Source organism: Engystomops pustulosus, chromosome 5 (assembly GCF_040894005.1).
Source record: "Engystomops pustulosus chromosome 5, aEngPut4.maternal, whole genome shotgun sequence".
Classification (NCBI taxonomy): domain Eukaryota; kingdom Metazoa; phylum Chordata; class Amphibia; order Anura; family Leptodactylidae; genus Engystomops; species Engystomops pustulosus.
In genome coordinates, this window is record NC_092415.1 from 148589722 (window position 1) to 148608909 (window position 19188).

Consider the following 19188-nt stretch of genomic DNA (forward strand, 5'->3'; position numbering starts at 1 on the left):
ACAAAGGCCTACACGACCGAAACGTCGAGCAAATCTTCGTGTGATCTGTTGTCTTCTTATATGAATATTCCACTTTTGGTGGAGTTGTAAATACACAAAGCTTGAATTAAAAAAGCATAAAAGAATCCAAATGGATGTGTGCTATGTTCTTTTCTATTGGATATCTGGAGTGAGAATCCAACAAAAACCACCCCAAAACAATGGAGTGCGGTACCCCTGTCTTTCCAAACAACGGTGAATAGTCTTTCCTGCTAGGCGGTCCTTACCTATGTGCAATGGCACAGGGTACCAACCTTCAAAGAGAAATAGACAGGGGCACAAGCATTCTGCACAAGGCACCATTCAACCCTAAGGTTGGCCATTTTTGTGCCATAGGAAGCACATGATCGTTGGGCAATAAATTACATCAATCCCGAGAGACAGGGTGTCATCTCTTGCACCTTTTCCATAATTCGAGTTTGTGAACGTATTACTGCCTCTGGAGCAGAAGGGGCATTTGTCTTCCTTATACTCTATTTAGGGATCTTTTTGCACCGTTAAGGAAATTTTGACCTCCCATTTTAGGGCGTAAGGTCTTATTGCAGACAACCATTGTGCATCCAGTAAGAACATGGATGCTAGCTGTTTTTGTGACTGTAAATCACAGTAGTCACACATATTAGATTTTACATGAAGGGCATTCATGACTAAGCCAGTTCTTGTAATAGGGGATTGAACTGCTTTATCCATTTGCTAATAAGATATGAAAAGAAAGTTTGTCCTGAAGGGACAATCCAATTACTAAGAAAAACAGAGCAAATTGGGAAGTGAGAACATAAATTGTTTTGACCTATGGATTACATTTACACTTATGGTTAAATGCTTTATCTTCCATTTAACATGTAATTATAATGAATAATGAATGGCTATTCTGTATCTATTCATAATGTTAACAATTATAGCTATTTGCATGGACACCTTCCGCAGACATATTCTCAATATATATAGAATTGCCAGAAAAATCCTTTTATTGACATGGAAATCAGGGTAATTATATGAACTTCAGCCAAAATACTGTTTATTAGAAGGCAATGGCCCAGGATGCCCTGATAATTACCTGACAGGCATATATTAAGCAAATTAACATATTTTTTAATTTAACCTGATAAAAGTGTACCAGCTAAGATAGACATGATATTTAGTGGATAAATGTATACAAATGTTATTATAACAAAACCTGTTGCAAAGAAACTATTACAGAACTAAGCATATACCAAAATCAATCTTACAACATAGATACAACAGAAGAATCAAGCTTGGTACATAGAAACATTCCCAGAACCAAGATAACTACATATGAACAGCACTGGCACCAATCTTACCATATGGATACAGGACCAGAACAAAAATGACTAACTAGATACAGGTCCAGAACCAAGATAGCTACACAGATTTGTTAGCAGAACCAAGATTACTACACAGATGAAGGACTGAATACAAGCTTACTACACAACTATGGTCCCATAAGAAAGATTAAGAAAGATTTTAATGACCAAGGTTACTACAAACATACAATATCAGAATCAAGCTTACTACAAAGATAGATCAGTAGTTCCGAGCTTACTACATAGACATAGTACCAGAAACAAGCAGAGTGAGACAGACAGTCTTATCCTGCTCCAGATTAATCTGACATAGTTTAAAGGAAACCTACCACTGCTTGCATGATGAAATCATGCAAGCAGACCACCCAGTAGGCTACTTAATGCAGATGCCGGCACATAGTTTAGTTAGGCTCGGCGAACTTTAGTTTAGGTAAAAAAACGATTTTCTTACATATGTAAATGACCCCTCCGGTGCTACCCTACGTCATCTTCGGCTGGCGATGGCTTCCGATGTTTAATTATTCCAGCCAACTTCAAATTATCCTCCTCCTTCAGCTGCCGAGAGCCGTGACGTCACCAAGCTCTCGGCACTTATCGCACATGCGCAAACACGAAGTCTCGGACAGCCGTCCGGCGATGGGTGCCGAGAGCTTGGTGACGTCATGGCTCTTGGCACCTGAAGGAGGATGGGTAATTTGAAGGAGGCGGGAGTAATTAAACATCGGAAGCCATCGGCAGCCGAAGATGACGTAGGGTAGCACCGGAGGGGTCATTTACATATGTAAGAAAATCGTTTTTTTACCTAAACTAACGTTCGCCGAGCCTAACTAAACTATGTGCCGGCATCTGCATTAAGTAGCCTACAGGGTGGTCTGCTTGCATGATTTCATCATGCAAGCAGTGGTAGGTTTCCTTTAAGACTGTCCCTATCTATTTTCCCCTTACAAGAGAAAATAACAGAATCACAAAAGAGAGGATTTGCTGCAGAACTGTGTGATCATATGTATAGAAAGCCAGCGCTTAGTGTAGATCTTAGTGATAGATGACAACTTTGATCGTAAGATTTCTTCTTTTCTTATTCAACCTGGCCATTATGTCAGCTTCTCCCAGCTATAATTCATCTCTGCAGATGTTGCTCTCATACAGATCTATATTATGCCTCCACAATAGCGAATATAGTAACAGTGTCCCCACAAAAGCAGATATAGTAACAGTGCAGCCATTGTATCCAATATAGTAACTGTGCCCCCATAGTAGCCAATATGGTAATAATGTTCCCATTGTAGACAATATATTCACAATATCCACACAGTAGCCAATAGGATACCAGTGCCCATACAGTAGCCAATTTAGTATCAGTGACCACGCAGTAGCCAATATAGTAACGGTGCACAATACAGTACACATTATAAAAAAATGGTGCCACTGCTGTAGCCAATGTAGTAACTTGCCCCCACAGTAGCCATTATAGTTATGGTGCCAACAGAGTAGACAATACATAAATGGTGCCACCACGGTAGCCAATAAAGTGACAATTCCCCCATTGTAGAAAATACAGTAACAGTGCCTCCAAAGTAGCTGTGCTCCCCCACACTGTAGACATGTCTATGCCCCCATAGTAGCCAAGTCACAGTTCCAACATCCCAAAGTAGCCAAGTTAAACCCCCCTGAAGTAGCCAGGTCACAGCCCCCACTCCCTCATATTAGCCAAGTCACAGCCCCAAGTACCCCATAGTAGCCAAGTCACAGCCTCCTCAATGATAGCAGTCAAGTCACAGGACCTTAATACAACAAAAAAAATCACCTTATTCTTTCTTCCATTCCTCTTGTTGTTATCTTCCTCTGGAGCATTAATGAGCTGTGAGGTAAGCACGACAAGCGCGGCTGGGACAGCTCTGGAAAAGGGGCCTCACAGCACCTAGTGGAGACCTCATAAGGGCTGCCTGTGACACAGGTTCTCCGTCTCACATGCCACTTGCTGACTGTCTGTGAGATGGATGTGGCCATTGCAGAAGAGAGCTGAAAGCTCCAGTGCTCTGCTGCTAAACTATGAGGTGGGATTCAGTCCTTGATCCGGGTTCTTCCCAGTCAGATCTCACCTCTATAGAAGTGATTGGGGAGGGTGTGGGCCCGGGACCCTGAATAAAGTCCCACTGTTGTCCCCCAGATGGTGACCGTGTAATACCAAATAGTTGACTGACTTTGGGCCACATTTTGCGTCCAGATATGGTGCAATCTGGCAAATTTGGTCCACATTCCATGCTTTTGACAATAGTAAATCCGTCCAATTGTACTAATGTGACTTATAAGGTGTATATCTAATATTGTGGCATTTTACAATTTGGAACATTTTGTTACATGTAGTTTAACCCCTCACTAGGTCTTTTTAGAGGTTAAAGTTACAAAAACTGTTTTCATTGTATAAAGAGAGATTTTTTATTGGGAAATATCAATGATTATTTTAAAGTGTTATAAAAAATATTTTGTGGGTTTTTTTAATTATTAAAAAGACCCTGGCGGGACATTTCCACACTTTTTAATTTTAATATTTTTTTCTTACAAGTTTTCATCTGCAACTTGGGATTCTATAAGATCCCCAGTTACAGTGGGAAATTAGCTGATGTCTGATTAGAACTATAATGGATCAGACCCAGCAGCTCTGATTAACCACTGCAGACCTGGCAATCACAGGACCCCCAAGTATATAGAGCCAGTAACACTGCCAGCTCCTGCATTTACTGCATAGCACTACTTCAGCTAAACAAATCCATATAGAAGGTAGGGCAGCAAATTCACAGTGCAACATGCATAAAGAACCCATATAGACATGATCAAATTTGAGGTCCCTGCTTTTTCAGAAGCGGTGTGTAGGGAAACTGATAAAAATGTGTACTGTATGTCCTTTATCATAATTACCTTATATACTCGAGTATAAGCCTAGTTTTTCAGCACAAAATTTGTGCTCAAAAACCCTAATTCGGCTTATACTCGAGTCAACTAAAAACATAAAGACAAAACTCACCTTTCTGACGTCACCCATAGGTCCTCTTCTGTCTGAGACAGTCCGAGACAGAAGAGGACCTATGGGGGACGTCGGAAAGATGAGTACAGTGTTATTTTTTTTCCTACTACAGGGGCTGGGCAGGCTGTATGCTACAGGGGTTGGGCAGGCTGTATGCTACAGGGGCTGGCAGACTATATACTGGGAGGCTGTAACCAATGCATTTCCCACCCTCGGCTTATACTCGAGTCAATAGGTTTTCCCAGTTTTTTGTGTTGAAATTAGGGGTCTCGGCTTATACTCGGCTCGGCTTATACTCGAGTATATACGGTATATGATATATCCTGATAAAATATTATCAAGACAAGACAATGTGTATAGGCTGAAAATATATAAATAAAATTTTATTGTACACAGAAAGGAGAACGATGACATACATCAAACATATTAAAATCAATTAAAACGTGTCGAAAGCACATCCAAAATTACCAATGGACCAGTGAAAATAGCAAAGGTCCATAGACCACCACGTGTGGGAAAACAAATAATTGTCCCCCTGCACACACTGAAGTTCCCTAATGAGAAATGTAAGTATGGTACAATGGGTAACAGGTCACATGAACCACCGTAAACCTCAATGATATATACCCTATAATTCATAGCTATAGGTAAAGCAAATAAATAATAATGCCTAGGTCTATCTAGGTAGACACCAAGTGAAAAAGTGCACAAATGGCAAAGTACATAGTAACAGGTGCCGATAATGCACATGCCCGCTACCCCAAAACCTGAGCTCAAAGAAGGTATTCGGAGGGGAAGACCGTGTCCCACACTCGTGGTGGAAGACACCCCATGCGTTACGTTGCAGCTATGCGACTTCCTCGGGGGTAAGTGCCTAGGTGTCCAAAGAGCCAGCATTTTATGTTTCTCAATGACCCCCACCCCTAATCAACAAAAGGCACCTGTAGAGGAGATTCGAGAGACACGTAGTCCGGTGGTTTTAGTGACCTGTTACCCATTTTACCATACTTACATTTTTCATTAGGGAACTTCAGTGTGTGCAGGGGGACAGCTACTTGTTTTCCCAACCGTGGTGGTCTATGGACCTTTGCTATTTTCACTGGTCCATTGCATTATGCATGTTTTAATTGATTTTAATATGTTTTTCAAAATACATTTTTTTTATTAGATTAGATTAGATTATAACATAAGCATAAACATGTATATTTATACATTAACATTTGCTGTTTATAGTCCACATGAGTTCCATTGTGATGACCTCAGTTACATCTTCTGTTTGGTATTACATATGACATATGCAGCTTATAGTCTTTAGACATTCTTTCCCCCTTGTATATATTACACATAGCTACATAATAGCTTTACTTTTTCTGCTGTCGTTGTTAAACTTAACAACGACAGAAACATTTCAGGCTTGCTTTTTCTATTTCTCGCATTGGTGACATGTTTGAGGATGTTATCTTACGATATAGGACTACAGTTATTCACTTAATCCCCTAATTATTGGTGATAAATTTGGATGCAATTCAATCCATGGATCCCACATATCATGAAAGGGAGATACTCTCTTGTTTCTTAAAGCAATTAACCTTTCAAAGGCACAATGTTCGGGCAAAAGATCCCTCATAGAACTCATGGTGGGGGGAGATGCAGATTTCCATGCTCTGGTAATTAAAAGTTTAGCGTTTAAAAGAATATGTCCTATTTTTGAAAGGGATTTTTTGGATGTCTAACCCTAGAAGTGCTAGTGCTGGGCTCATAGAAATTGGCTTTTTAGCTACTTTTGAGCACAGCTTAAAGACTTCTGTCCAAAAGATTTTCAACTGTGGACAAGCCCAGAAAATATGTAGGATTGTTCCCTTATCCCTTTGACACCTCCAACACCTATGAGATGACTCCGGATATATTCTCGCCAGTCTAGCCGGGGTAAGGTACCATCTGGTAACGCATTTCAAGTGTACTTCCATCATGTTAGCGTTTGCTGTAGCTTTCTTAAGCCATGTACTCGCCAATTTCCATTCCTCCAACTGCACTTGTCTTCCCAAGTCTTCCTGCCACTTTTTAACCGGTGAAGATAAAAGAACACATATGTCTTTCTGGAATGACTCAAAAGGTTTCGTGTGCCAAGTTTGGGAATAGACTTCCCTGGGATAAATAGATTTGCCAAACCAGATGGTATTTCTACAGTGTGTTTGTCAAGACTTTTAGCCCAGTGGGCCACTTGGAGGTATTTAAAACTTTCCCTCTCCCCCAGACCGTATTCAGAATTTAACTCATTAAAATGTTTAATTTCCACTTCCCAGAAGAAATGTTATTAGGTTGCAATATTTGCACTATTAGTAAGTTCCTCATTTGCCCGTCTCCCACCATTTGTGATTCTATAGTGGGCCAGCTTGAGTTGTGCTCTGTAGAGCACCACATCTTTAATTGTTGCGCTACTATTGCCTTATGGTAGTTCCTTAAGTTGGGAACCCCCATCCCTCCTCTCTCTTTATATTGTGGAAGCTGCCATCATTGGTTTGCGGTTATTCCATATGAAATTTAACATCTGTTTTTGCAGGGTATCAAATATTTTTTTAGGAATTGAGATCACTGAGATCATTGAGTGCGGAGGTAATATAGAATTTTTGGGAGTATTAACATTTTGCATAGCATCATACGTCCTAACCATGATATCTCTTGTTTAGCTAGAGAGTCGAGTTCGCTTTGTAGATCCCCTACCAAAGGATTGAAGTTTGCTATTGCTAAGTTTTTAATCGAACTACAAAGTTTTATTCCTAAATATGGGATATGGTCCCTAACCCACTGAAATGGGAATTCCCTTTCCAAGTCCGACTCTAAATGAGGTGGAATGTGGATTCCCAGGATCTGGGATTTCCCTTCATTTACTTTATAGTATGAGACTCTGCTAAAAGCTTGTAGGGCGTTCTTTGTGGCTCTAAGTGAATCTGTGACTGATGTGAGAGTCAAGATCACATTGTCAGCAAAAAGTCCGACTTTGTGCTGCCTTAAACCTGCTGGCACCCCCTTAATGTTAGGATCACATCTAATCCACTCAGCCAGGGGTTCCATTACAAATACGAACAACAATGGAGAAAGTGGACATCCCTGGCGGGTTCCATTAGTATTGTTGAATGGGTCTGACATTACTGAGTTGGACATGACTTTTGCGGACGGATTAGAGTATAGGGCTTGAATGGCTCTCAAAATGGGGCCCTCAAATCCTGCCTTAGAGAGAACTGAGAATGCGTATAACCAATGGATCCTGTCGAACGCCTTCTCCGCATCCAACGTGAGGAGCAGAGAAGGTGTCCGAGAGTCCTCCATGATCTTCATTATGTCTATAATTCTTCTAGTTCCATCGGGTGCCTTTCTGCCCTTGGTAAACCCTACCTGATCATTGTGGATCAAGTGTGGCAGAACTTGTAATATCCTGTTAGCTATAATTTTTGCATATAATTTGGTGTCGCTATTTAATAGCGAAATGGGTCTAAAGTTTTGTGGTACTGTTGGGGGTTTCCCCAGTTTGGGTAGTGTGATGATAGTGGCCTCTAGCATTTCTTTAGGCAGAGAGCCTTCGACCATCGCTTTATTGAATACGGACAAAAGATATGGAAAGAGATGCTCACCAAAATTTATAAAATACTCATTTGAAAAACCATCAGGCCCTGGGGCCTTATGTTTTTTAAGTTGTTTTATAGCTGAAGCTATCTCTTCAGCCGATATAGGTCTACTGAGGGATTCTCTTTGTGATGTAGTTAATTTAGGTAGATGTATTTGTCAATTGCTTCTTGGGTCGGTTGAGGTGTTTGGTGATCATCCTTTAAGTTATATAGAGATGAATAGTAATCTCTAAACAAGTTAGCAATTTTCATAGGATGAACTTCTCTCTGCTGTTTGTCTTGGGAGGTAAACAAGAAGGGAATTGCCGATTTTATTCTTCTCGGTTTAACCTTATTAGCCATCAGCTTACTTGGCTTATTATATGCCGTATAGTATGAGGCCCTAATTGACATTAATTCTTTTTCGAAGTCGGACAGAAGAGTAGCTCTTAATGCTTGTCTGATTTCTGTGAGCTTATTATTATTTGTAGGGTTTGGGTCTATTTTTAGATAATCTTCTACTTTTTGTAGTTTGGTTAGTAAATCTTTTACTTTTTTTATTCTTATTTTGTTGGAATTGGAAACCCATTTGCATGAGGGCTCCTCTCACCGCTACTTTGTGGGCTAACCACAGGTTGTACAAATCCACATTCAATTCAACATTATGTTGGAAGTATTCCAGTATGGTCTGATTAATTTTTTCTCTGTATTTAGGTAGAGAGTAAATAAATGGAGTATTTCTCCAGTACCACTGAGAAGGGAGGATGCTAGAAAATGTCAAAATTACAAATATAGGAGAATGATCAGACCATGTGGTGGCACCTTTGTCTGATTGTGTAGTATGCGTCAATGCTCTACTGTCTGCTAAACACAGATCAATTCTCAAGAACGATCTATGCCTATGTGAATAGAATGAGATTTCACTGGCATTTGCGTTTAGACATCTATATGTGTCAAAAAGAGCCTCCTTGAGTAGCCATTTAGTGAGCAAAATGGGGGGTACTTTGCCTGCTGTGTTCAAATTTTGATCAGGGATGATATTAAAGTCACCAAATCGTAGCAGGTTTCCTTTTTGGATTTTTCTAATTTTTTGGATTGTTTTGTTTAAGAATCTTATTTGAGATTTATTTGGCGCATAAATATTTGCCAGGGTAAATGGGATTGAATTAATGTTGCATATCACTTCTCTAAAAGCTATTAAGACCCCTGCTTTTTTAACCTCGACATTTGCCATGAAAATCTGAGGGAATCTTTTATTTTTGAAGGATGGACACTTGCTTTTCATAAAATGTGTCTCTTGGAGACATATGACATCTGTCTTCTCAGCCTTTGCATCTTTCCACACAGATGCCCTTTTAAAGGGGGAGTTTAACATTCATACTCATTACTTTAAGTGTCATCTTTCTGTTTTTTAAACAGCTCCTCCATCCTCAAGTTAATTTTTATAATTACACATATATACGCATTAGCCTGAATAACTTTAAAACAGTTTTAACCTGTCAAAGAAAAACACAAATGAACTTTTTTTGGTGAAATGTGTCTCCTGCTGCTTCCACCACTTCACATATCTACAAGTTATGAAAATTTGTAGAGTCAACATCAGAATAAACCTTGCAGGAGATGTTCTAGCCTGCATCATTTGGGGGTATCAAAGTTCACCTGGATCGCCTCTTGGCCTATAGATGTAGCTCAGAAAGTTGGTCCTGGTCACCTTAAGCTTGTTGCCATTCTTTCTTGACTGGAGATGTGCGTTTTGGCCTGTAGGGAATCTTCTATTTTCAAACCCATGAGGCCAGTAGTTGTGAACCCTCTTCTGGGCTATTTAGCACATGCCTGACTCTCTCTCTGCGGATAAGGAGTTTCGTGGGGAAACCCCATTTGTACAAGATCTTATTGTTATGTAGTGTGAAAATTATAGCGATGAATTTCTTTCTTGCTCGGAGAGTTGCTTGGGACAGGTTGGTAAATATCTTCAAATTTGCATATGGCTCTTGAAGGTGTGCGGTTTTCCTCTTTTGTAACATTAGTGCCTCTTTTACATGAAAATAGTGAATGCGTGTGATAACGTCTCTTGGAAGGTTATCCGGTACCCCTTTTGGTTTGGGGAGCCTGTGTACTCTGTCAAGAAGGCACTTGCCGCTGGGACGGTGGAAAGAATGGTTTGGATGAAGGATGTGACATACTCTCTCAGATCTGGAGGACTAATCGATTCAGGGATCCCTCTTATCTTAACATTATTTCGGTGTCCTCTATCCTCCATGTCTGCTAATTTACTCCTTATAGCTTGAACTTCCTCTTCCAGTGTATAGTGAGCTTCAATTAGTTCATTATGTGAACTGGTCACCTCTCCTATCTTATTCTCCAGATGATCTACTCTATCACCCAGATCTTCAATATTGGCTTGGGTGCTTGCCAGCTTAGAAGAAAAGTCCCTCTGTAATGAGTTTCTGAATGCCAGCATCATTTGTTTTATAAAGATTTCAGAAGCTGTCGGTTCTGAAGAGGGAAACTCCATTAGTGGATCTGGATCTTCTTCTGTCTCCTCTTCAGCTTCTGGCTCACTTATTTCTGATACTTGAGACATACGTGGCCTCTGCTTGTCTGGGCTAGTGCGTGGTGACTCACCTCGCCATGTGGTTTCAGCCGCCATCTTGTGGGACCTTCCCACTGTGTCCCTCTGCTTCTGATCCTTCCTCTGTGGGACCGAGTCCTCTCTGGCTTGCGGATTGGCATCGGGTGAGTGCAGTGCCCTCTTGGAAAGGCTCAGTGAGGATTCTCCGGGTTATCTCCCCGGGGTTGACATTGTCGCGCCGCGCTGCTCTGCGGCGCCATTTTTCAGGGCATCTTGTCTGATCGCTCGGGTCGAGAAGAAGTCCGTTTTGGACCTTCTTTAGCTCAGTGTACCTCAACCACTGGGCCACGGCCCAAGACTGGGCCTTGGAGAACCATGGACAATGGAAGCAGAAGAGGCATTGAACCGGAAAGGGGCCAATATAAGTGTAGGGGTGGGGCACTTCTTGGACAATATAAGCCATACATTGTTTGCTAGACACCAGAACACCGACCTATGCCCACTGGTCCCTGTTAAAAAAATTATGCTCACTGGCGGGCTAAAAAAGGTTGGGGACCACTGCTTTAGCTGACCTCTTTCTGGTCATCATGGCAGAGGATGGTGCTGGAGCCGGCTTTGGCTCTATTTCGGTGTTCCGGTACCGTTGCTTTATTCATTGCTTTAGGCCCTCGAGACGGAGCTCAGCACAGCATGTCTGTCATGAAGCACATCCAGGCCACGCCCCCGATTTTAATATGTTTTATGTATGTCATCGTCCTCTTTTCTGTGTACAATAAAATTTAATGCATATATTTTCAGCCTATATAGACTGGCTTGTTTTTGTGTATTTTCATATCATGTTAATGGTGTGGAGGCTCCAGCCTAGATTTTGTGGCACTTCTCCACTATTTGATGTCCTAATAATATACTATTTATTATTTGATAAAATTCAACCATATATAATGATATATTATCTTAGTATCTTTTAACAAGCAGCTATAACAAATATGCAATGAGACTGGTAAATCTCAATGTAACACAAATTCTTGTATTTTTGCTTATCAGCGCATCACAAATTAGTAACATTAGTAAATTAAGTAAACAACATTTTAGCGAAATACTCGCTGGGGTACTATCGTATATAGAGTGTCTAGAAGTAAACACAGTATCACTTAAGGTAGTGGAGGAGACACAGAGATTTCCCTAGGCTGTATTGGAGACAAACAATGTGTACAGCACAGTCCTGTAATGCTCACTCCTACAGATTTAGAGAAACCGTCACTCCTCGGATTCTGTTCTATCCTAATGTTCCTCATGGGTTTCTAACCGCCATTCCTGTTATTTGTAGAGCAATAAATTGACATTCCCTACAGAGTCATTTCAAGTAAACCAAGCCACAAAGGGTAACTAAATTCACAGAAGGGTTTGTGTCTTGCCACCAGTTGTACATTCTACACCAAATTACACCCCAAGAGAAGAAGTTTCTTGTTCAAAGTAAATGAATAATATTATGATGTCTGGAAAATACGGAATTCCTGTAGTGTACAATAGATATATATTTTTAATATAGTGTACAATAGTAGTCAACAACAGATACATATTTTTAATGATTGCTAACTTTTCAAACTTTTCATAAGTCAATAATTCAAATGCATAAAAGAAACTTTGTAATATATATTATCAAAAAACTTCTTTCTCTAGAGGTAGAGCACCTCTTCTTAGACTCCTTCACTCCCTGGGCTTTCACTCCAAAGACTGAATTCCATTTTTCTAGGTCACTGAGGTGTCAGTTCAAGGACCTGTGTTTTTGGTTGTGTGCTGTTCAAGGTCCACCAAAAAGTTTATATTTTATGCAAATAAGATTTCACAGATCTATTCCCCTATTTAAATGGATGGGCCTTTTGCAGCCTTCATCCAGCAGCTCTGAGACAGCTACAAATAGAGCCTACAAAGATGCAAACTACCAGAAAGTAAAAATGTCAAAATGAGAGGAGTCCAGATGAGAGGAGTAAGTGGCAGTGTATGATACAAGCGTGCTGTCATAGGTTTTAATAGAGGATTCTAGTTATTTGATTATTCTTAAAGGCTCTAGTCAGCCACTGGTGATTCCCCTTGTATACCAAAATCTGTATAAGCAATTGCCTATCACTATTAATGACTTTCACTTAGTTTTGTATCATATTAGTATTTCTTAGAGGAATGGTCACTGTTTAGAGCTCTGTTCTGTAGAATTGGAAAAAAATGTTCACAGAATGCACACTTAATAGAAATCTCCCATCCTAATCAAGCATGATAGACCAGGGACATTTAATAATTGATCCAGGTGCTGTGACTGTGATAATCTTTTTTTTGTTTTCCATGGCCTCCTTCCTTTGAAATTCAACTTTTAAAATTATGTTAATGAACCAGAGCTCCTCTGTGTTGTAGCTTCACAAACTGTTACACTGTATCCTCCCTGCCCTCTGTTCTCCCAGCACTTCAGCCTCCCTCTGTGGCAAAGTAAGTTTCACCACACAGTGGGAGGAGGGAGTGTAACATAACAGCCTATGAATCTGTAGCAGGTAGGGGCTCTGCTAACACCCCAGGAGCTCTTCTGCCTCAATAACAATTTTAAAAGTTGATGTTAGAAGGAAGGAGGTCATAGATAACAAAATATAAGAATATTACCACAGTCACAGTGCCTGGATCTAAAGTGTCCCTGGTCTATTATGCTTGATTTGGATGGTAGATTTCTATTAAGTGTGTATTTTGTGAACATTCATTTCCAATTCTATAGAACAGAGCTCTAAACAGTGACCATTCCTTTATGAAATACTAATAATATCCAAACCTGACTCATTACTAGTGATTTGCAATTGTGTATACAGAAAACAAACTAGATTTTTGTATACAAGAGGATTAACCAGTGGCTGCCTAGAGCCTTTCATCATAATCATATAGATAGAATCCTCTATCAATAGCTATGACAGAACGCTTGTACCATGCACTGCCACTTACGCCTGTCATCTGGAAGTTTACTGAACACAGCCTCACCTTCAAAAATCTTTTAATAACCAAGTTTTGTAAAAATGGGACAGGGTCCCTTGGTTATTTATTTTATAACGTTGGGACAGATTTATCAAAAGTGAGACTAAACAGTCTTATACGGCACCAGATATCCGACGCTGGATGATAAATCTGGCGTAGTTTAAGACTCGGGAGCTGTCTTCCGCATCATCTTTTATATGAATGGGCCAAAATGTTTGACACACAGACACACAAAAGGAGTTTTAGACAGTTTTCTTACACAAATTACACGAAGGTAATGGCACAGACTGTCTACCACTGTTACTGAATGTTCATCCAGTTTTATAGCTTAGACCAGTGATGGCGAACCTATGGCACGGGTGCCAGAAGTGGCACTCGGAGCCCTTTCTGTGGGCACTCAGGCCATCACCAGAGATGACTCCAGGTATCTTCTTGCAGTCCCAGACAGCCCAGGACTTGCTGTGCACAGAGCTATTATAAAGTGACAGTGCTACCTGGGACTACTGGAGGAGTGGGAAGGTGTGGACAGATCTGGATTATCATGGTATCTCCTGCTCCGGCCCTGACAATTCTTCCTGTTTATGGGACCCTGGAGGGAAGCTACAATGATCATCCAACTTTCTTCTATTTTCTGCTTAATTAGAGTCCTCAGGGTACTGATATCAATGAAAGCTGTGACAGAGCAGGGAGTATAAATCACAAATAAAATTTCTGTGTTGGCACTTGGCGATAAATAAGTTGGTCTTGGTTGTAGTTTGGGCACTTGGTCTCTAAAAGGTTCGCCATCACTGGCTTAGACTCTCATGGCTATAATTTTTTCAGAACTATTTTGCTACATTTTTATCACTGTCCTCCTGCTTTCTTAAAACCACTTAAACCTGCTCTTTCATTCACAATCCAACAAAACCAAGATGGATTTATGGAGGACTCTATAACTTAGGTTCTTCAAAAAAGCTAGAAACTCCAGGAACTAAATCTACTGACCTCATCAGTCATATCCTGCACAGAGTGGAAATAACCTCTTACTTTGACTCCTATGGTAGTGAATTAGTGCCACTTGGGTTCCAACAAGCTATTCAGACTTGGCTAAAGTAGTTAGATACAAGATCAATTCAGCACAGTGAACCTGTGTTTTATGTGAAGTGACTACCCTGAGATCAAAATCTGGACCACACATTATTCAATAATATTTTGCCACTAGGCTACATTAATAAATATGAAAAAGTCTCTTTTTTAGATTTTGCTCAAATTGCACTCAACCAATAACCTCTTCATGTTGACCATCTTTGATGTGAAGCTAAGCTACAACTGTTTGATTTATTAAAGATGTTTTTTGTGAATATCCATATATCTCAGTAAATGATAATGTATATGTTAAGTTATCCGCAAATGTCCTGAGAACACTAAACCTTTGTATAGAAATTTAAAAGAGAAATGGTTATAACCGGAGGGCTGGTCAGTTGCCTATGATTAGAGCATCCATATACAAATTTACAAATTGGGAGTGGGGATTACAGTGAGCTCACTCTCCTTAAAGTAAAAGTGCATTAATGTTAACCTCATCTTTATAAAGCAGATAACTTGTATGGGCACAATTGCCTTTGAAACTTTCCTACTATGAGTTTATTCATGTGACCTATAGCACAATCCATTGATTTAAATATTACTTTAGAGATGTTCATCCCTTACGATGCTGGACATCTTACCAGCAGCATCGACTGTCCATTTGATTTGTCAGTTTTTGCTGAAATTATGTACAGGCAGTCCCCGGGTTACGTACCAAATAGATTCTGTAGGTTTGTTCTTAAGTTGAATTTGTATGCAAGTCGGAACTGTATATTTAATAATTGCAACCCCAGTCAAATTTTTTGGGGGCTCTGTGACAATTGGATTTTAGCCCCTGAAGAACCTGGCCCTTGGCAGGCACATGGTACTATTTTAAATGACAGAAACACATTAATGGATTGATCTAAAAATATTATATTTCATATTTTGTGTAGCCTATTACTCAATTACAAATAAAGAGTGTTATTTGGCTGGTTTATCAGCTCTGGGGCACGTAAATCTTAATCTTTGAGGGGTCCCCTTACCAAGCTGACATTATGAAGACAGCAAATGGGACATCAGCAGCGCAGCCCCACAGATATCTCTCTGTGCAGGGCAGACATAGCAGGAACCAGGCTGTGTAACAGCAGTACGGACTCTATATATTTGAAAAAATAATTTGAGAGGAGAGAAACTTTATTCAGGCAGAAAGTGATTGGATTTTTACATTGAGAACTTCAATTCCGGAGGGACTTAATGCAGATTTTGAACTAAAATGATTTTTGGGGGATTGAAATATCTAATTCTAGGGAAGAAAGCTAGAAAATTTTTTATTGTTCTAAAAGCTTATTTAGATGTATATACTTTTACAGTTAGATATTTATGGATTGAGAGAGTCGCCGCAGACAAAGGAACTTTGGGAGCGTATGCTTAGTTTCCGGAGGACCGGTAGTCACACTCCTGTTGCGGAGTACTAAGACACCATATATAAACTCATCTGGAAATATTTCAGGTACAATTTGACTTTAGTACTTTTTGGTCACAAACAGAATTACTATTCATAACTCTTCGTACAAGAGTACTGGATATTCATCTAAATAATTGGGAAATAAATAAATATCAGTCCTCTGATGATCTTTACTCATCAGTTTGGTGTTGACTCAAGAAGTAATAATTCACTCCACACCTACAAGCGCTCTCTTCTTAGGGTCCTGGAAATGTTTTGACATCCTGACATATCACATTTATTATGGCTGATTCTGGGCATTGGAAAAGGAAAACAATTAAAGTATTTTTACAGGAGAAATGACAAATGAGTACATATAGAGAGGTCAATTATTCACTGGCATCAGCTGGGCCAGGATCATTTCTAAATTTTCTTCTTGTCTCCTCGCTTGTCAAAATAAGCTGATTTACCAGTTTTCATTCAGTGAAGATGAGTGATGGCAAATAATTATGCTTATAAAATGAAGAGTGTACTTTGGTGTGTACTGGCCGCTGCTGGACAAGTCTATTTGTTCTTCACAAAGAAAAGAATTGCTGGTGAGCTTGCTTCTATAAATGGAGATGCCATAATATTTCATGTTCTGGGACAAAACTTACGCTTACAAGAATGTACAATGCTGCAATATGGAGTCTTTGATGTTACATTTCATACAAAATTTTGTGCAAGCATGATCCAGCTCAGTCCAAACCAGGCACAGCGTTGAATAAAACTTCTTCTTTGTTTAAGGCATTTTAAAAGACATTGGGATACATCATAATTTCCAATGCGTTTCAGACGCGGTGTGCGTCCTTAATCATGGATTACAATGCTTAGTGCAGGTAAAACATTTAAATGAATGGGAACATGTCATGTGACAAAACCAAACCTCCTACAGGGGAAGGAACAATATAATTCAGCTGTTGATGTAACCATGGTGACGTTAGGCGGGTAAGCGGCAAAATCAGCCGGCTGAGGTGTGTCTGAAATAACCAATCCAATGCCCGCAATTGTCGTCATGGTGACCAAGGTAAACACGGAATGGCCAGAGAGACAAATCCATCTGAGGGAAGAAAAAAGGAAGGCCCGGGTTAGAAATAATAAATATATATCAGGGCAATGAATTGTCTCTATGACTGTTCCAATTTAATCATTGCATGAGTTCACCATAATATGTACGTGATATGCATATATACAAAATTAAAAATGAAAAACACAAAACATAAAACGACACAAATGCTGAGTGTAACATACGTAAGTCCACAAGCCACAGGAATGGATAACTTGAATGTAGCAAATGGTTGTTCATTATTAATGCAACATTAATTCATTCCTAATGTTCATGCCAGAGGGTGACATGGAATTTAGTTGCATGATCCAAAAAGCTTCTCGATCAAGCAAAAGTCTTCCAATGTCACCCCCTCCTTTTTCGAATTGAAACTTTCTCTATTGCAAACGCTGAAAGGTTATGAGTTAACTTATAGTAAGTATTTTTGAAGTGTGTCGAGGCTCCACTAATGTTACGAGACTCATTCCCAGTGATGTCATTAATGTGTTCAAGGAGTCTTATCTTGAATTTTCGGATAGTACAACCGACATAAAGAATGTTACATTCCTTGCATTGTATCACATATACGACATTGGAGCTGTTACAGGTAAGGTGTTGTTTAATAAGAAAAGCGTTAGTACCTCAAATTCTACTAGCTATTTGAAAAGCCCAAGTAAGTGTCCACCGAGGGTACCCTCTCTTAATAAGTCTATGTGAGATTTGTTCTGTCTCCCTTTGAAAATCTTTGTCTAAACTGCAGTTTCTTCTGCTTCTGATCATTTCTCCCACGGGTATGGCTTTGGTGGTGTGTTTGGGGTGATGGCTAGAATAATGTAAGATTATGTTACCCGCTGTGGGTTTTCTGAAGGTGGAGGTGGAGATAAAATCTCCAACAACTCCACATAATTTGAGATCCAAAATATTAATCTCATTGGTGCTAGAATAATGTTTGAAACGTAAATTAAAGGCATTGTCATTTAAATACTGTATGAATGAGGGTATGGCAGATACATCGTCCCTCCAAATAAGGAGGAGATCGTCGATGTACCTGCCATACCACTCAATGTTAGACAAAAAGGGATTTTCCTCGGTGTATAAGAACTGAAGCTTCCACCATGACATGACAAGGTTAGCTAATGAGGGCAAATATTTAGCCCCCATGGGGACTCCCTGGATCTGTAAATAAAATTTATTGGAAAACATAAAATAATTATGAGTCATGAGATGATGTGTGACTTGCATGATATATTCTTAAGTGAAATTCTAATGCCTTGATTGCAATGGTGTATGGAATAGATGTGTAAAGTGAAATTACATCACAGCCCAACCAACAATAGTTGCTGTCCCATTTATATTGATTGAGGTTTCTAAGGACATCAGAAGAATCTTGGAGATAGCCAGGGAACCTCTTTACAAGGGGTTGCAAGAGGGTATCCAACCACTCACTAATTTTTTCGTTAACAGAACCCATGCCAGAGATGATGGGTCTCATGGGTGGAGGGAAAGTGTTTTTGTGCGTTTTAGGTAAACCATGTATGATGGGAATTATTGGTTCATGTACTTGTAACTGTTCACCCTGTCTTGGTGTAATAACACCTAAAGAGACACCATCATTAATTATGAGAGAAATTTTCTCATTAAAGATTCTAGTTGGATCACAATCAAGTGTTCTATAGACATCCTGGTCAGCAAGTAAAGAAAAAATCTGGGAACAATAGAGTGACCTGTCCATAAGTACAACAGTGCCCCCTTTATCCGACATTTTAATAATAAGATCAGTGTTGTTTTTTAGATCGGAAAGGGCACAATGTTGTCGCATGGACAGGTTACCACCACATATAGTTAACGCATTTTGTTTTAAATTGTGCAAATCATGCATAATTCTTTCCATGAAAGATTTTCATGGAATGTGTGCATGATTGCACTGGGTAAAAATAACGATTGCTGAGCCTGAAATCACTCAAAAAAATTTACCTCCCGATCACTAGGAAAGGTGGTATCAAGTGATGTCAAGTTCATCAAAGTGCATTGTTCCTGGAAATTGAAA

General features: G+C 39.7%; 1 protein-coding gene across 8 annotated transcripts in view; it reads right to left on the reverse strand.

Moving 5' to 3' along the window:
• Window positions 1–19188, reverse strand: part of TPK1 (thiamin pyrophosphokinase 1) — a 335076-nt gene that overhangs the window by 83794 nt on the left and 232094 nt on the right. The window contains exon 9 of one of the 8 annotated variants that reach the window (XM_072153369.1): window positions 15790–17156. The exons of the other annotated variants lie outside the window; for them this stretch is intronic. Coding sequence (XP_072009470.1) covers window positions 17110–17156 — 47 coding nt within the window. The 3' untranslated portion in view covers window positions 15790–17109. Of the gene's footprint in view, window positions 1–15789; window positions 17157–19188 lie in introns of those variants that run through there. 8 annotated transcript variants of the gene reach the window in all.